The 19,706-nt window shown below is 39.6% G+C and overlaps 1 protein-coding gene across 1 annotated transcript in view; it reads left to right on the forward strand.

The window, feature by feature from the left end:
- Positions 1-19,706, forward strand: part of MTMR10 (myotubularin related protein 10) — a 35,834-nt gene that overhangs the window by 5,125 nt on the left and 11,003 nt on the right. The window contains exons 3-6 of the mRNA XM_063412841.1: positions 8,246-8,382; positions 9,429-9,501; positions 10,536-10,678; positions 17,653-17,743. Of these exons, the coding sequence (XP_063268911.1) occupies positions 8,246-8,382; positions 9,429-9,501; positions 10,536-10,678; positions 17,653-17,743 (444 nt within the window). The remainder of the gene's footprint in view (positions 1-8,245; positions 8,383-9,428; positions 9,502-10,535; positions 10,679-17,652; positions 17,744-19,706) is intronic.

A 19,706-nucleotide genomic window follows, 5' to 3' on the forward strand; every position in this document is an offset into this window, starting at 1 on the left:
GATAAATCCTAGTTCTTGTAGGACACAGCAAACATCAAGCTTTTTCTCTCCATTGCATGCAAGTTGTGATTTTCAGATGTGTGTTATATGTCCATTTTCTTTTGCTTCCCTCTAGCTTAATTGTCTTAGTTGGTACTAAAAATGAAGTTTGCTGTATCTGTAATCATCTTTTTGATTAATTCTGAACATTTTTTGGTTGTGCCATGTTCTTGTTTTTTGCTGAGGTGGAATTATGTATCATGTTCAAGATTTTTGCCATTGGATATATTCAGCTTTTATTTAATAATGCTGCTTGACTTTGCCACTTGCTTTTTTGATTTTCATTGGCTTTTTTATATATATGTGCCTTTAGAAAGGCAAGTGACTGCAGAAATTTAATTTTGGGAGGTTTTTAAGACTGTATCATGGACAGATTTAATCTTTTAGAAGAGTTTGTTTCTCTGACAAGTTAGCTGCCAGCTTTTTGGGTTTTTTCTGCTTTCTGCAATTCCTTGTTACATTGAGTCATGTGCTCCGGAGCAGCTGCAGCACATCATGTGATAGGAGAGGGAAATGCACTGTTCAGTGAGCACCCTTGTGCATCAGTGGCCCAGGTAGGTTCCTTCTCGCTGCCCTGGAGCCCTCAGCTCTCCTTGGCTCGGTGTCCCGGAGCCGAGGACACTGTCCGCTGTGCTCGGTGCGGGGCAGGCGGAGCTGTGAGCCGGGCACGGAGCTCAGTGAGGGACCCCAGACCTGCCCTGGGCTCTGCCCCAGGGCTCTGCCCTGCTCGCCTGCAGGGAACCCCTCGGCCTGAACGCCTCCAAGGGAAAGCCGGGGCTGCTTGGCTGGTGCAGGTGCTGTGCGGGCTCTGTGGGGGCCTTTTCCTGTGGCTATTTCTGGAGTGAGCTATTGCTATTGCTATTCGGGGAGGCGTTCCCTGACCTGTTGAGGATGTGCGTGGGGTGTGTTGCTGGTGGGTAGCACAGCCTCCAGTGCCCAGAGCACCTGAGCACAGCTGAAGGCAGCTCCTCCCTGTTCCAAAGCGCTCCGAGCTTTGGTGATTTGGTGATTTGGTGATTCTCATTTCCAGGCTTGTGCAGTGCCCACCGAGGCTCGCTCCCTCCCTGTGCAGCTGAGTGAGACATCATTGCAGCGCTGCTTTTCCCTGAATCCAGCTTTTTACTTGAAACTGAAATGTTACTGTGAAAATTCATTTGTTTTTCAAATTCTTATGTGATATAAAAATGAAGCAAATAAGCTTTGTAGCTGCAACTTGTTTTCAGGAATAAGGGTCATACAAGAGCATGAAATTATTTTCAACATTTAAGAATGGCCAGATTAGAAGATCAGATTGGCAATTTGGAAAATAATGCAATTTCCTAAAGCTTTTTTAAAGTAGATGTTTCAAATTTTTTTTGTTGCCTGTACAGAGATTGCCAGAATTTTATATAAGTTATGAGAGTTTTGAATTCTAGATTTGAAATCTGAAACAACAGGTTTCTGCAAACTAGTTTTTCAGAATGCTAGAAGTTTAAAAATGAACCAAACCTTTGACTTAGATTTAGAACGAGATGTCACTTACAGTAAGTATATACTAAGTATCCTTTTCTGTTACAGCTTTTTTGTTTGTTTGGCTCAAAATAAATTTTCAGGCGTGGTTTGGGTTCAGTTAAGTGCTTGTTCAGTGTTTGGGTTTGGTTTTTTTAAGGATTGGCAGGACATAAGTACAACCAAGGCGGTCTGCGTGCAGAATCTAAGTACCAGATACAATCTTAGAAGTAGATTTTACTGGCTGCAGTAATTTTGTCCTGTCTTTTGTTGTAAAAGGCATTTCTTAAAGCTTCTGACTAGTAATAATTTTAGTATTTGTAAACATCTGCAAAAGTAATTTCCTATATGCAGCAGATTAGCCATCAACCAATATGAGAATAATTCCTTGAAACTAGAAGGATGTTTCTGTTTTAAAATTAAGTATTTTAATGTTTTTACATGTCCATTTTGCAAAGAAGTTACAAAGTACTTGGTTTCTGCCTGCTCTGCCCCACCTGTGTTTAATGCTACAAGTCATTAAAATCCAGTAGATTCTGAATTGTCATCTGTCCAAGCTACTGGGGGTTTTGTCTCTTAGCAATTATATTTTCTTCCAGTGAAGCAAGTCTTCAGTGAACTGATTCCAAACTAATTTCTAAACAAATGTTTCTGTATTAATTTATTTGTTAAACCAAACTTGTATAATTTAACAGACTCAGTAGCAGGTTAGAAGTTCAGCATCTGTAACTTGTATTGGTAACATAGTTATAAAATAACAAACTGAAAACTTCAGTCTTCTCAAATTGTTACTGATTATATTGTTTAGGCAAAGTCAGGGTTTGGGAGTCTGTAGTTCATGTAGCCAGACTTAAAAATACAGGAACACCAAACACACTCCCTCCTCCCTGGCTTGTCTGTTGTTCACGTTACAGAACTCTGACCAAATCTTTGCTAAAACTTACTGGAGGGCTTCTGGTGATAAGAGTTTATTTTAATTTGGCCCAAATATACATACAGATGCCAGCAGGAGCTTTTTATGATTCTATTTTTCTCACACACAGGTGTGTTCTTCTTAACTACTTTGTGTTCTTTGTGCAACCAAAGAACAAGGCCAGATCAGAGCTAATTCAGATGAAATTTGAACTGACAAAAAGGAATAAAAATCCATTTTCAACTGGATCAGTTCTCTGATGTGACTAGCAAAGTCTGTCATAAATGGCAGTGCCAGCACAAGGCTTGAGGTGGAAGAGAATGTTGAATATGGAGCTGTTTCTATTTTAGCAGCAATATAAGTTCCTGGATTAAAGCAACTCTGTAAGCAGTTTTTTAATTTGCTGCAATACTTTGTTTTTGATCTGTTTGATAATGAGAGCTTTGCTGCTGCTGTTCTGTTCTTGCCATCTGAACTCCTGGTTTTTGTTGCCTACTCTACATTCTTGTGTCCTTCACTGCGGTTCTGAGGTGTGGGGAAAGCTTTTGTGGAACATCCTATCCTAGTTCAGAAAAGCAGTTATCTTCTCAGGTCCCAGCTGTGGGTTTGTTTGGGTTTTTAGGGGTTGGTTTGTTTGTTTGTTTTGTGGTTGGTTGGTTTGGGGGTTTTTTTTTGTTTTTTTCCCAATGTTCATAAAGATTAGCCATTACTGGGCAAATACTGATTTTAGTCTTGTTATTTTGCATGAGCAACACAGAGATGGTCTTTGAAGACTTATCAGGAAAGCCTTTATATTTTGCTACTTTTTTCCTTACTGAGCATTTATGAAATTTATCTAAGCTCTTTTCTCTTAGCACACTAAAGAAACTAAAAGATTAATATATCATATTTTAATAATAATTTTCTAATAAGACTGGCAAAGCAAGCTCTTTTGGTACTGTGCATTTATAACACCACTCTCCAAGCAGTGGTCAGAGTTGTTCTTTGGTAAAAATACCAGGTTCTCCTACTAAAAATTAATGGAAATTGTTTTTTCATTCCCCAGTAACTGCAGAATTGAGCTGTCCTTTTGGAACAACCTTGTAAGAGCTCATGAAAATCAGAAAATAGATGAAAGACAATTATTTCTTGTGCTTACAAATACTTTTTTTTCTTAAGTTTGGAAGTGCCTGAGCACACTGAACAGAAGATTCATTTAGAAGTGGATTAGAGACATTTACATCTAAATGCTTGGCGCATACTAATAAACTCATACAATTTTGGTATTCTCTCCACAAGAAATCAGATAAAGGCACAAAAATGTTGTAGATTTCAGTTACTTATTAATGAACTTTTTATTGGAAATTCTTACTTGGGAATTTCCGAAAGTTAATTATTTGCCAAATATTTTACAAGTGAACTCATTATTGTGCATTCCTAATGGCTAAATGGCTACTTGAATTAATTTGAGCTTTTCTATTGTGAACTTCTATCTTTCACATAAACAAGCTGATTTGCTGTTGTGTTACTTGGGTATAATCACTAGAAGCATTGTAAATGGGAAACAGGAGTTCAGTTTCCTAAGTGCATTCAGATGCTAGTTTTTTATGGATTTAGGTAGAAATTACATGACTGCATAAAGTACTTCATAACCTCTGTTATGTTTATGTCTATCAGACATTAAACATATCCATAGAGCTTCAATGCTCATTAAAGAAAGTTTATGCTGATTAATAATTCTTGTGCTTCTAGTACAGCATTGGGAAAGTTCCCTTGGCAGCATGTAAGGATAACTTACTGAGCTTGTGGCATTTGCAGTTAATTTATGGAATATGAATTCATCCCTCCATTGCCTCTAGGAGGTACCAGGTTTTTATTGTGATAAAAATACGGCTTGTTAGCCTTTTAAGATGTGTATATATGTGTGTGCCATGCTCCATCTCTCTGTACATGTATTGATCTGTGTATGTATATATAAAATACTGCTCAGTGCCTTTAATTGTGCAGCATTCTTGTGTTCAGTTAGTATTCTTAGAATTGTTGAAAACTGCTCAGTCTGTGTCACCTCCAGCATTAATAAGGCTGTGGTCCTTGAGGCCACTCAAATCAACCTTCTTCCCTGCAAAGTTACAAATTACTACCATTATAAGATAAACAAAAAAATTAACCTTGATCCTGTGAGACAGAGCACCAAAAGTTACAAAAATACTGTAGTGAAAATGGTGCAGAAGATCCTTTATTTTCGGAGGTTTGTGATTGGGGCTGCGTTTGGGGTTTTGCGGAGCCGAATTGCTGCACAGGCCGGTGCAGGGTGCTGTGGCCACGGCTGGGCTGTGCTGTCCAGAGCTCCCTGCTGCCATCCCTGTGCCCAGCAGGGTCAGTCCTGCCTCTCCCTGCTCCCACGTGTTCCCAGGCTCTGCTGCCTGCCTTTTATTTTGATTGTAGTGGGTTATGCATTATGGTGGATTAGAGACACACCATGAATTCTCTCAACATCCAAAATATGAGCCAGTCAGAGTGCATGTGCTTTTGGGAGATCTAGCAGAATTCTCCTGAAGTTTAACAGTTTTTGAGGCTGTGTGTTAGGTGGAGGCTGTATTAGCTAGATACTAGATCCTTCAGTATCTCCTGTTATTTTTGTGATTCGTGTATTCAATGTAGAAATATTTTTATTAAACATGATTAGGCTTTCTATGTAAGGGTGGCAACCTGTAATTTCTCTTCTGGTTTCCTGTCAAAGTTTAAACAAACTGCTCTTGTCTCCTGAGATCATTCTCTGACTCTTGGAGTCACATGGAAGTGTTGACTGCTGTTCCGTGTCTGGAACAGCCTGTGACTGTTTACTGGAAAAACGCAGCAGCTCCATTGTAGAAATGTGCAGTGTAGTATCTCTGAATAGCTCTGTTGTTGTCTTGTATGGGAGAAATCACCTACTCAACTACAAACACAAGAAGGGTTCATTATGCAAGTTATTTGTGCACTTATTACTCACATTGTTTATCTGACTTTCCCAAATTTTCATTTTGAAAGGTTTGCTGCTTTTTATATTGCTCATTACAGATGTCCAAATGAAGGGTAAAAGATAGGTCATGTAAAATTCCAAACCTGCATCTCAAAAAAAAAAAAAAAAAAAAAAAAAAAAAAAAAAAAAAAAAAAAAAAAAAAATCAATTTCAAGAGGTGTTTGGAAAGCACATCTATTACATTTGCAAACTTCCACGTGCTTCGGCTGAAGTTGGTGTGCACACATTCTCTGTCCTGCCATACCTGAAACCTTAGGTTCAAAGTGGACAGTTCTGTGTTAGGGCTGTAAACCTGAGAGCAGAAGATAAGCTAGGCCAGAAAATCCACAGGGTATTTGTGTTGGATGAAATGAAACTAAATGCAGTTGCACTAAAATAGGATTAGAATTAACATGTTGCAGTGTAACCACACAATTATGAGGAATGAAGGAGGGAAGTAAAAAGGACTGGCTTTGGAAGGAGAGTGATGTAGCAGGCGTGTTTTAGGCTGTAGTAAATTCAAATTGAAGATGTGTGAATGTATTTAATTTCTTTACTGGTTACATCAAAGTAATGAAGTACTGAAATAGTTTGATAATAGTAATTTGTTTTTAGAAGTGTCTCTTATGTGATAGTAAAAAATATACTTGGTAACAGATAAGTGAATGTAATAAAAAAAAAGCTATGGAAGTTGCATTTCATTTCACAGTGTATTTAGCTCTCCATATTTTTTATTAGAAATGCAGTGATACACTGGCAATATGGAGAAAGAGAGAGGAATAAAAAATACTTAGAACTCAGTTTGTGAGGAGGTTGTTTTTCTTCATACACAGGAGGTGACTTACAACTTCCCATTGAATAGTTGAAGACTTAATACCAACACAGAGGAGAAATTGCTTCAATAAGTGGTTTGGGCTTTTGTAGTTATTTAAGTAAATAGATTATTTGAAGAAATGCTGGGCATTAAGAAGTTTCAGTCCAGACTATGCTAAGTATTGAAACATTTTCAATACAAATATTTAACAGAAATAGGGCTTGTCGTTCTCATGTACTCCATTATAAGACATTGTTTTCAACTGTTGTGGACTTGGATGAACTTTTAACTATTTGTGCTGAAGCTGTCAGAATCACATTTATTTTCATATTCAGAAGCTTATTTAAGCACAGTTTAGCACTGTTTGAGGAAAGACTTTAAAGCTCTAGGAGATTTGTTTATAGACATTTTCACAGTTCCTGCCACTTCTGGCATAGAATATTCATGTGTATGATAACCCAGGTCAATGAAACTTGTCTCCTCACATCTTCAAACAGTCCCAGAACATAGATCATAATTCTGGCAGCTCAAGAGGACAGACTTAGACCTAGATATTTTTACAGTTGAACTGAACCAAAAGCAGAGATATTGCTGCTGCTCTTCCAGGCAGATCCCTGCTCGTATGAGGGCCAAGAGATCCAGTAGGAGCAGTAGGACAGCTGGGTGAAAGCTCAGGGTGAGGAGCATGTGCAGGGACTGGGCCTCCAGACAGCAAAAGGTGCATTTCTCTCTCGTGTCTGGGACACCAAAGGCAATCTTTTCAAGGTGTGCTTACTTGGCTGCAGTGATAACCACCTCAGAAAAGGCCTGCTCTACAGCAGGAGATAAATGGGGAGTTCATTCCAGGCTGTGGCTCTGCTGCTGGGACATACAGCAGCTGATTCCTGCCAGTACAGCTGCCCCCAGAGCTGGCATTTCAGACACTGGGACTAAACATGCCAAACCTATTACAAATGAGCAAATCAGGCTTCAGCAATCTTTAGTCCTTAGTTTCTTCTAAGCAAAATCTCAGAGCCAATATGAAGTTACACTTTTCTTGGAACGCACTTGTACTCCCACGCTATTTATGGTAGACAGCAGCAGCAGGAGGTGGTTGATCTGATGACAGAAGTGAAAGCCCTGTACAGGAATAAAAGGAATTACCAAGTTAGATTACTGAAGGAAGAGTTACTGTTCAGCTCTCAGAAAACTTGGCTGGGGAACTGAAAAATATAATTCTGTGCAGTGATTTACTTTTTTCTCTTTAAATGGTCCTCAGTCTCACTTGCCTGTATGCTTTTTTATTTTATAGCTTATGCCAGACCAATTAGCATAATTTATTTTTTTATTCTTTTGGATCTTTGGTTTTATGAAGGAAACCAAGAACATGTCTCCTTCATTAGACAGTCACAGTAAAAAGTTAGAAATGTGCTTGTGTTCTGTTTTTTGAATTCATCTGAAAATGTCTTTATAAATACAAAATGTGATGTGGCCTGATGATTCTGAATTCAGGAAGTTCATAAAACTCTCTGAAGTACTTAACAATAGCCAACTAATTTCAGTTTTTAAAATAAATACTAACTGAACTATAGGAATGTATGCTTGCTTAAAGGACAGTGTTGTTCAAACCAGTGAATTTTTAATAGTGGAGAATTGCTGAACTTGATCTCTGGATTAAGGGAAGTGGTGTGTGGTTTTGTTGGGTTTGACTGTGGGTTGGGTTTCTTGTGGGCTTTCTTTTGGTTTTTGTTGCTTGAGGTTTGTTTTGGTTTTAAGTTGGTTGGTTGTTTTTGTTAGTTTGGGGTTTTGTTTTGGTTTATTTTAACTACTGCACAAAATTGTCCATTTTGGAATGGTAGTTTTCTCTTTTCACTGCAGTGCTGTTTAAGTTGAACTCCATGTTTACCTAGAGGAGATGGATAACTTGAAAGTGATAAAGAGTTAGGGATTCCTTGGTACTACAGACTTAAAATTGTTGTACCTACAGGATTTATATAGACTTCTCCTTTCCCCTCCCTTTCCTCTGTTTTAGGTGAAATCGTGGTGAACGAAGTAAATTTTGTAAGAAAGTGCATTGCAACAGACACAAGCCAGTATGATCTGTGGGGCAAGTTGGTTTGCACTAACTTCAAGATTTCCTTTATTACGGATGACCTGATGCCACTGCAGGTTGGTTATTGCTCACATGGGTGCATCATGAATAAGTGAAATTATTCACACAGTCAGTCTGTCTCATACCTGATACGAGTGAATGCCCTCTAAGCAGGCCACAGGATGAGGTTCCACTCTCCTGTTCTGACTGTGTTGCTATTCCATCCATTCATATTGGAACAAGAGCAATTTTGTACAGAAGTACATCCAGCTCCATTCACCTCCACGTATGGAGGCTGCCCGGGGCTGTGGTTTTACAAAAGCCAAAGCAGGAATTATACAGAGATTTTTTCCTCCTCAAAGGAGCTGTTCACAAATGTCCCTTGGACTAGACAAGAGTCAGAGCAGCAAAACTCTTTGTGTGGAGTTTTATTGGTGTTACTGATGGAGGGCACAGTAACCATGAAATGAGTTTTCATTGTAGATGAGGCAGCAAGAATAGGACTCGTGACATTCAAAGCCATGATCAGTTTTTGAACAGCACAGCACACAACACTGGATATCCAAGTAGAGAGCTCCATGTTCTTTTCAATAGAGTTTGCACTTCCATTTGGGGCTTTCAAAGGAAATGTTCCATTAACTAAAGATATGGAAAGCTCTGAAAGTAGATAGATGTTTATTCAGTAATGGTTAGGAAGTTTGACCAAAGCTGCTTCAAAAAGTTAATTTTTGGCACAAACTTATTGTCAAAATTTGTCCCTGGAAGTAGAATTAATATTTTTCTTTTCTATGCTTACGAAAGTAATAATAATTGGAGATTTCATATATTCCATATATATATGTATATTTTATACTTCAAATGGTATTGAATTTCTAACAGTAATTTTTGATACTAATCCAGTAAATTCAGTGCAAATAGGTTATTTTGCATATTCCACTGGGGTTTCTAAACTGCTTGGTGTGCAGTTCAGCAGCCTCTAATTACCTGGGAATAGGCAAGGGTGGTACCTGTCAGAAAAGCCTAGGCATGCCTGATTTTTATCACAGATGCCTCAAAGTCGTGCTGTATATCTGGTTGCAAACTGCAGAACTGCAATTAATGGCTGTGAGTTCTTGTGTTTCAGAAATTCCATTATAAAAACCTCCTCCTTGGTGAACATGATGTGCCACTCACGTGCATTGAGCAGATTGTCACAGGTATGTCAAAAATAGCTAAGTATAATGACAGGCTTTGTTCTTATTCGGTACAAAACTGTTACCTGCCTGTAAAGTTCTGCAGAATTGTTGACACTTGGGGTTTTATGTCATTAATCTTCCCTGATTTTAAGTATTTGGTTTATTTAAAATCAGGATAAAAGCTTTAAATGCTGAATAAATCTTGAGGTGCCAAGCAGGAGACTTAATTGGGTTTTATATTATAGACTTTATGTTTATAACTACCATACTGAATCAACAGGCGCTGAAGGAGTGACGTTATAGCAGTACAGATTTTTGTTAGCAACGTTTTTACATTGAATCATCTGAATCTCTGCCACTGAAATACACTGGATTGCAAAAAGCTTATACAGTTAGACATAACCAGGATTTCTGACAAGAGAAATTCTATAGTTTTCAATCCTCTCTGATTCTTAGCAAGTTAATAGCTGGTGATCTCCAAAAATCTGTAAATGGCAATCGACATCTTAATCTGAAGAAACAAAATACTTCTTGTGGAGAATCAGGTTTTGATTTGTTGGATTCTTTAAACTAACCTGTTTGTTAAGAATGTTTTTCATCTTGTAATTGTAAAATTTCATAAAATTGATAATTTTTCAAATTTTGTTTATGGCATAGGCTGTTAAAATACTTAGTTTTCTGACTGTAGGTAACCTAAAATTATTGGTTATAAATTTTCAATGCCCAAAGTTGGTTATGATCACTGAAAAGATTAATGTGTATCTGAGGAAGAACATGATGAATAAGTGCTATTTTTTTACAACAAAGTGGTGCTATTGACCTGTTACATTGTCTTGCACTGGCTCACATTTGTTGCCCCTTTTCTAAAACATGAGGTTTACCCTAAGTTTAGTGAAACATAAGCTTTTACTAACAGGAATGAATGGATTTTCTACCTGAATCAAAATGTGCCAACAAATAAAAAAACTTCTGGTAACAACATTGCTGTATCTGTTTGAGCCAGTCTTGTGTTTCCTTACAGAACAGTGTCAAATAACTTTGTCTCTTCTTTGCAGTGAATGACACCAAGAGGAAGCAGAAGGTCCTTGGCCCCAACCAAAAACTTAAATTTAACCCAACCGAATTAATAATTTATTGCAAAGACTTCCGTATTGTCAGATTTCGTTTTGATGAAGCAGGTCCTGAAAGTGCAAAAAAGGTATTGTTATCCTGTTCTGAAGTCCTGCCTTGCAGTCATTACATGTAGCAACAGCTGTGCTGATAAGAATATTTTGTATTATTATGTTTTGATAGAGAAATGGGGAGAAGAATTGCAAATTATTCCCATTATGTTACAAGAGAATATCTAGACATTTAGAGTCAAATCTATTAGGGGAAAAAAATTATGTGATCTATTAACTGTTGAGTATCATATAAGATAAACCAGTATTTCTTGTCATATTTGTTTTGCTTTTAAAAGTTATTAATTTATTAAATAAACCTTTTTAAGGACTGGAATCAGAATGTTGCATTGCAGATGTACAACAGATGTTTGTGTTTTTATGGAAAATGTTTCAATCTTTGACACATTTTCTGAAAGTCCTAAGCTTAATTTTCCCAGAGTTTGAGTGTTCTGCCTTATGGATATTCCTGATGGTGTCACACAGCAAGTTCTCCAGCAGGCTCTTGGAGTCACCGTTTTGTCCCATTCAGAGGTGCGTGTGCTCTCCCTCAGCATTTTGCTGGAGAAGTGTACACCTTGCACACTTTGCTGGAGAAGTGTACACCTTGCACGCCTGTGCAGAGGAGGAGGTGCTGGCTCTGTGCACTGGTAGAGGTTCCTTCCCTGCCCCGTGTGCGGTGCTGTCCCTGTGCAGGGGCTGTGCTGTGTGAGCAGGGCTCGGCAGGGCTCGGCAGGGCTCAGCAGGGCTCGGCAGGGCCCAGCAGGGCTCAGCAGGGCTCACAGGGCTCGCAGGGCTCAGCAGGGCGGGCGGCTCGGAGCGCTCCCAGCTCCCCCGACCTCTGCGCCGTGCCACGGCCGCCCTTTCGTAAGGACTGACCCACTTTGCTCTCAGAGCTTAACAGTTCCCCTTCTCAGTGGGATCAGGTTTGAGTTTAGCCCTGTAAGTCCCGAGGACCATCTGCCCAGCCTTAGTCTGAGTGCAGTTCCTGACCGAGCACGGCTGAGCCGGCTCGGGCCCTTCGCCCTCCCAGAGGTGCGCGGGCAGGAGCCCGTCACAAACCCCCTGCCCTGGCCTGGGCCCTGTTCTGGCTGTGCCCTGCCTGCTGCCCTTCCACGTCTGGCAGCCTCCGCAGTCATTCCCCTGCACAGCTTCTCCAAAATCCCCCTGGAGCAGCCGTCTCCTGCAATATCTTTACAGCAACTGTTTCTAATTGGCTGTCACAGCAGAGCAGAGTGATTAGCCTGGAGGAGGAGAGAATAAACTCAGCATCTCATTAACATTCTTTGTGCTGCATTTTCTTATGCAAGAGCAAACAGTGAAACCCTTTTATGAAGGCCTTTACATTAGGCATTTATAATTACATGGTTTTAGATGGTTTCTTCTGATAGGAAGAACAGCTAGGTCTAGAGAACCAGAGCCTGTGTGGTTGTAGAGCTTGTGCTGGTGGTGACCAAAAGTGTAACAACTGCCATTTTCAAATAGCAGAATGTGCTTATTAGTGGAGAGGAAGAAAACTTGTACAGGTATCAGCTGTGTGGTTACTGTTGCAGTTTCAGTGCATCAGATAGGTTCCTGCAGCTTTGTGTGGGTGTAGCACAGAAGCATTTTTACTGAAGGGAGATCAGGTTCAGCTAATCTCATCTAATGTTTCCATAATAACATTATTCTGTTAGCATTAAAATAAGTTTTCCTGTATCAGGATTTTGCTTGAATTATTTTGGGATGCCAGTGAACATATCTAGAGTGGTTTTATGCAGCATATTGAATGAAGTTGTTTTGTTCTTACTGACATTTAGATGGCATGCTGGCACCACAGTATGGAAAGATTCTAATCTGGTTTCTGTTCCTGCCCTTCAGGTAGTACCTATTAGCAAGGTTGTCCTGGTGTTTAAAAACAGAGGACAGTGATCGGGCCTCCTTAAAGTTCTGAAGCGCCTCTTTAATCTGTGTTTACATCCAACTGTTTGTACAAGAAAATTTTTGTAGCTGTCTACTTGGAAATAACTGTGTGTGCATAACTTTTTTAGGGAAGACCAAGACTTAAAGTGTAGCTGAGTTCTGGTGTGAGGGGAAGGGCTGGGGGTGCTCTTGGGCTGGGAGTGCTTTGCCATCTGACTGGGGGAATGCCGTAGGAGAGGACTGACATGGAATTGGGGTTCTGGATGGAGGAACCTGTGGGCATCATCACCTGGTCCACCTTTCTCTTCACACTTGCCAAGATTAGATCAGGCTGTAATTAAATGTCATCTTAGTAATATACAAGAGTAGCACTCTGTAAATAAAGCCCCGATGGGGCAAAACAAAATATCTGCCTCCTAAAATGTTCATTTCAAAATACAGGAGTATAAATGTCTGCACTTGTTGCCAGATGATCACAAATGTTCTGTTTAGAGCAATAGTTATATAAAAACAATACCTATGGCAATTAATGTTTCAAAAAGACCTTTAAATATATGGAATAGTTAGAAGGACAACAGATGCTAACTTTATGCAGTTAAGTAATTTGTTTCAAGCACAGTTCCTTGCATGTACTGGAAATACTCAGCAGTATCCAGTGACATCAATTGGTGTTGGCAAAGAGAGTGTAATCTGTTCCTGGGGAAGTGTCTCTATTTGCTGAACAGGGCATAAGGGAGAATAACTAATTAAGCTGCCTTACTAGAATAGAGATTACTCCAAGTCTCTCTCTGAGGATATCGGAAAGATCCTCTTTCCAAGGATCTCTTTGGATGCTGTGAAAAGAAGGATCCAAGTTTGAGAGCAGGCTTCTGACGTGGACAATCTGACAGACTTGACTACACACAGACACATGGGTAATGTTGGCAGAACTTTTGGAGGTGTTTTCTTTGCCTTTAGGCAGAAACATTGTGAGAGCACATCCATTTATTTTCAGATAAATTATTATGGAGAAGTTTAAAAATCAGTTCTGTTAGAAAAATGCCCTCAGTACTTGCTGCAGCCAATACATGCTAATAAAATACTGTCTCATCATTAGTCAGTCAGGTAAATATTTTCTTCTTCATTTTTATTAGTGGATATTTGGGAAAAAAGTGTTAAGGAAAAATAGAAGGAATGGAAATTTGCTCTCACCACTGTTTAGCAGTTTAATTTTGTTTTGTCTCTAAAATAAAACGATAGAGTCTCCAAAGGAAGGAAAGCCAGATGGGTGTGGGAGGAAGTGGAGGATGGGGAAGCAAGGGTAAGCAAGTTGGGGAAGTCTTAAGTTAGGCGGTGCAAAAAAAGAAGCATTTCACATTCCTTAGAGGAATTATTTTGTTCCAAAAATGACAGCAAACAGTCAAACTGCAAACTCCTGCTATTTTTTAGGCACTGAAGTATTTGACATTAGACTGAGAAAATAAAATGTATGGAAAGGTGAGGCTGTAGATCTTCTGACTGTTAGGTGATGGCCGGTGTGTTGCCTCACCGTGCCCATAGATCTTGGCAGTGCCCCAGAATGAGTTTACCTCCCTTTTCTCATCCCTTTCTCTTCTGCAACTCCCCCAGTTCTTTTCCTTCAGGAAGCTTTTTCGAATGAGTATGAGAGCTGTTTCAGAATCACATGCTCAATCAAAACAGAAGGAAATTTTTTAATCTCAAATCTTGTTTCCTGTGCAATCAAAAGTAGCCTTTCCTACGTCATAACACTTGGGATGGAGGGGAACATTTTTCTCCCTAATTGTTATGAACAATAACATGAAACTCTTAGGAGGTTTGGGCAAAGGGTCCTGACCCTTTCTAATGTGTTCCTCCTGGCTCCCCAACTCTGTTATCTTGTTCTAGTTGTTTATACAGATCACGAAATTGGTACTGTTTCAAGGCACTGGGAATGCATAAAGTACTGTCTTTGGAGAGGATGAAAACTTTATTTAGAAGTAAACTTCTAGAATCACAGAATCAGAATGGTTTGGGTTGGAAGGGCCCCTAAAGCTCATCTCATTCCACTGCGCTGCCATGGGCAGGGACACCTTACACTGCACCAGGTTTTTCAAAGCCCTGGCCTTGTCTTGAGCACTTCAGGGATGGCATAGCCACAACTTCCCTGGGCAGAGGTAAAAGGTATTTTAAAAATACAGATGAATTTTAATAATTCTCTCGATGCTGAATACTTATTTCCCCAGTAGGTTTTTGAGCCTAGGAAAATGAACAAAACCTGTTTGTGGGACTTGGTGTAATCCTGCTTGTGTGATTTTCTACCACAGGTGTCTGCTTGGGATAGGAATTGCAGTAGCAATGGAAAACAGTATTTTTCCAGAGAGTTCATAAGCCACAGAGCCTGGCTTAAGGAAGGAGGGAGAATGCAGGGCTGTGCTAACTTAGCACATCTGAAATGTTGTTGTTCACAACTCTTCTGCAAGAGCATTAGCAATGCTTTGAAGCTCTTGCCCTTGGTAAAACTCCTGTTGAAGAGGAGGGTGTGCCCTGAAGTGTAATTTATTTTTCCCAGATAGGGATTGAACAGGATTGAACAGGAGCCACTGACATAGGGAAATGGCTTTTGTACTATGAAATAACTACAGTCATTGTGTTTACTCCTTTTAATAAATGAACTTTCCAACAAGCAGGCTATTCTCTTGTTACTTGTCTGAGCCTAAATATCTTCAGCTTCACACAATTGTAAATTGGCAAGAATACCGAACATTTTTGAGTTTGATATGAGAACGCTTCCTGTAAAACATGTTTGTCTTTCAATTTAGAGCGTTCTACTTATGGCCATAATCTGCTGAGATCTGTGGAATGTGCTTGTCTTCTGAATCTCTGAGACAATAAAGCTATTATAGGGATTTAGTGAGGAATAAACAGAAAATTAGTATGTCTTTAGTACTTGCTTAGTGCATCTATGAGTGGAATTCTTCTAAAATGTGAAAATAGAGACAGTAGCAGGATGAATCTATCACTTTTTAAAATAAGAGAAATAGAGGTCCTGAACCTATGGGTGGACTGTTACACCCATGCAGTACATGGTGTGAGTTACATCTATTCCATGGAACACCCAGAGCATTTTCCAGCTCCTGCTTTATTTAAAAGCACAACTATGGTCTCATATGTTTGGTGGGGAGCTAGATCTGGATGGGTACTATCTCCCCCCACCATTTTATCCCTCTTTACACAGCACACACATATTCCATTTTTCAAATGTGGCAATCAAATAACAAAGATTTCAGCTGCTGCCTATTTAAAAATAGGTTTTACTGTATTTCTGTTGTGTTATTTGGCAGCACGATGGAATTTTTTTCCTGCAGTTTGTCCTGAAGCCTTGAGAGTAGATTAGCATAGTGAAAAGCTTTCAACTTTCACTCCATAAATGAAGACGAGCAGTAGCTCTGCTAGAATCAATTACTGTAGTGAAAAGCTAGATAGAAAAATGGAAGTCAAAATGTGCATATACACAGATTTCCAATTTTTATTGTGAATGATAGCCAAAAGTAATCTGTTAGAAGTGGCCAAATATTATTGAATAGGTGGCTTCTTCTGCTTTGGTTCATACACTGAAATCACAAGATTTAGTCAAAGTGCATGGCTGCCAGTTATGTCATTAAAATTTTTATCAAATCCTGGAAATGTGCACATAAATGTTAATTAGGAAAGTCCTGCTATACTGTTCTCCAGGGACACTTGTACTGTTTGGGTTTTTTGGGGGGTTGTCACCCCTGGAATGTTCTGTCCTCTATTTTCCTTTGCAGTTTCAGTGTAGAACTGGAAGTGTGGGGAGAGCAGTTAAAGAAACCGTTGCTCTAAGACTCAGCTGGAATTTTTGTGTTGAGTTTTTGTGAAATAACATTTTCATCTCAAGTTTGTCTACTGTCATTACTGGTTTTATAAATAATGAGGACTGTCCCCACCAAAACCAAAGTATATCATAATACAGTAAAGGTTCCATAACACCATGTATGTTGCATACAAACAATAAAAATACAGCAGCTTTTTGCATGCAGATCTCAGCAGCACTGAGCTCTCGAGCTTTGTTCCCACTGCCAATGCTGCCAGCACTGGTCTTCCTTCAGTTCTGTGGTGCAAATCTTTCTGTTATGTCTAGCACAATAAGGACACTCCCCTTCACTAACAGAAAACAATTTCTTGGGTGCACGGGATTTTTATTATTTTCATTATAGTCATTATAAACATTATATTCAAAAACAATATTCAAAACTGCTAAACTCTGAATAAATGTTGTAAATGTGTTTCTAAATATGGAAAGTTGGGAAAAGGTGAAGGGAAGAAAGAAAATAAAAGGAAAATAATTTGGATGGTAAGAATGTGGGCTTACACTATGTCCCTGGTTAAAAAGTACAATTTAGTGGAATGCAGAAGGAAATATTGAGGGAAGAGGACAAAGTTAAAGACTCCATTCATGTCCTGAAATTTGAAGAATAACAGCACCAATGTCGATGTGATTTTTTTTTTTCTTCCCGAATTTGATTATTCTGGACACTAGGGGTTTTGTCAAATCTTTTGTATTTATTAGTAAATACCTACATTCAAAGAGACAGAGACTGGAAATGCTTGATGAAATTTTAAGTCTAGGATCTAATCCTAAATTATGAGCTGCATTCTTAATTTGAATAATCTTAGGGAAAGCACCAGTAAGGTTTTTTTAAAAAGAAGTCACACATGAAAAACCTCCTGGCCCAACTGCCAACTTTGTAGCCAAAATACCTGTCAAATGCTGTTAAATACTGATACCAGATTTTAGTTCAGGACATGCCTGAACTGTTAATTGTCCTGGTAAAATTCTATTATGTTATTTCTGTGTTTTTCTCCTCTTCCCTAAGCACTGATTGCTGGCTGCTGTCAGAACAGTGCCAGGTTGGACCTTTTGAGCTGACCCTGCATGCTCTTGGGTTCTTCTGCTGCATTAATAAGTACTCTTTTCATTAAAGAAAATATCAAAAGACTGATTTTTAGCTTTTTCCCAGCTCTGCATATTTGATACTGTTACAGTTAAGGGCAATAAATTTTTTTGTCTATATAAATATATAAATAACAGTAATAAATGTCTCTTTCCTAGGTGTGCCTTGCAATAGCTCATTATTCTCAGCCTACAGATCTTCAGCTTCTCTTTGCATTTGAGTATGTTGGGGAAATATATCATAATCCAGGTAAGAATGAAAATACTTGGATTGTACTTTTTTCCTGTTTTGTAACACGTATTTTTAGTAAGACTTCTGTCCAGAAGCAGTGGCAAAAAGCATTTAAGGCTTTTCTCCAAGGGTAACAAAATCAGCTTGTTCTGCACCCAGTCTCTTACTTGTGTTTGTAAGCCGTTCATTGGGATAGACATTAATGACCAAAATCCAAAGAAATGTCTTTCCTGTCTGAAACAAAGCCAAACTGTGCCAGCATGAATACTCCTAGTTCCCGCTTCCATCCTCCTGTTGTGTGTCTCTGTTGGTACTCTGGGTACCCAGTGAATGTCCCATCAGGCAGGCTTGCTCACCTGCCCTTCTCTTGGGAATAAGTTTCTCTTCTGGTGGTATTGCAGGAGGATTTGTGCAACTTGGGACTCCATACCTTCTTTCCTAGAGGCTTACTAGGCAGTTCTTACCACCCAAAACCTCCACCACCCCTGCTGAGCTGGAGCACACCCTCTCTGCTCAAGGCCAGTCTCCAGCTGAACCCTGTCAGTTAGGTAAGCCTGCGAAGATGCCTTTGGGACGTGATTTCTGGCGTAACGCTGTGCGGTCACTGCTGAGTGTTCCCCAGCCACGACACAGCCCAGAGCCGGCAGCTGTAGGGTGCCCAGCCTCCCCACAGGGCGTGCTGCTGCTGCAGAGCTGTGCTACTGAGAGCTGAACTCGGCAGCGGGCACTAGAAACCACTCATCTGCCTGTTACAGAACATGAACCTTGTGGAATATGAGATCAGGCCTTCAGATTGGCCAAACGGTGCATGGTTTTCATCCAGGTGCCTCTATGAATGCCCTGTGCATGCACAAGAGTAGGTGTGCATGTGATGATGTTGCACTCATAATTACACATGGAATTTCTTACCTCATAAAGTTTGGGTGATTATTAAGGTCCATGTCTTTTCATGTTATAAAGTACTAGGGAGGAAATCAATTTGCAGATAAAATTGCAATAAAATGTTAGGTTGTCACAAAGTTGCCTTTACTCTGTCCTTAAAATACCATTTGCTATATGGAAAAATACCTAGTGGAAGAATTACATAAGGTGGGTAAAAATGTTCCTCTGGAGCAGCAGACCAGAATGGCAAAGGAGAGTTGTTTTGCCAAGCTGCAGTTCCTGAGAGAATTTGAAATTCTTCAGGGTTGGGTTGGGGTGTTCCTGTTGTTGTGAACCCTGGTGTTTGTCCCATAGATCTCTGGCTTTGCTCTTGCAATTCCAGTGCTGTTTAATGACTCTCTGTCCCTGCTACTCCCAGTCAAGTGAAAGGTGAAATGCTGTCTTTGTGCTTCCTGAGGAACATAAAAAGCCTGCATTGCTCTGGTGTGTGTGCACATTGTTTTTTCCCAGGCTATATTTCATAGTTATATATCCTGCCATTAAACAGGAAAATTGACTCTTTTTGTAGTTACTGTATTTCTCTGTTTACCATCTTTGAAGAACTACTTCAGTCTGACTGTAGTCCTGTTTTCTTCTGAAAATCCCAAGTAGTCAGAGTGCCAGTGCAAGAACGAGGGTGATAGATACAGAGAGCAGAAAGCACACAGGTTATGGGATGGCAGCGGAGCTGTGACGCTGTTCTGCGTCCTCTGGGCAGGCCTAAGGCTCAGAGCTTTCATGGGGGAGGTGACAGGGCTGAATTTCAGTTTATTCCACTCCCATCTAAAAATGTACTTCAAGTGTCAAGAAGCAAAATGTAATAATTTTTTGACACAGCTGACTGTCCCCTTGGCAGCTAAAGGATGACCAGCAGAGGAGATCCTTCTGTGTAGTAACAGCCTCCCTAAGCCCCTGGTCCCTAGGAGATGATAGGCCATCTTTTTGTGGGGATATAAATCTATATAGAAACCCCAGTATTTTAACATGGCCTTCCATTTCTTTTATTTGCTGTTAATACAGCAGTCATTTAAAGTTGCTGAAATTACTTGAGTTTTATTTT

The sequence above is a fragment of the Prinia subflava genome, chromosome 15, assembly GCF_021018805.1.
Source record: "Prinia subflava isolate CZ2003 ecotype Zambia chromosome 15, Cam_Psub_1.2, whole genome shotgun sequence".
NCBI lineage: Eukaryota > Metazoa > Chordata > Aves > Passeriformes > Cisticolidae > Prinia > Prinia subflava.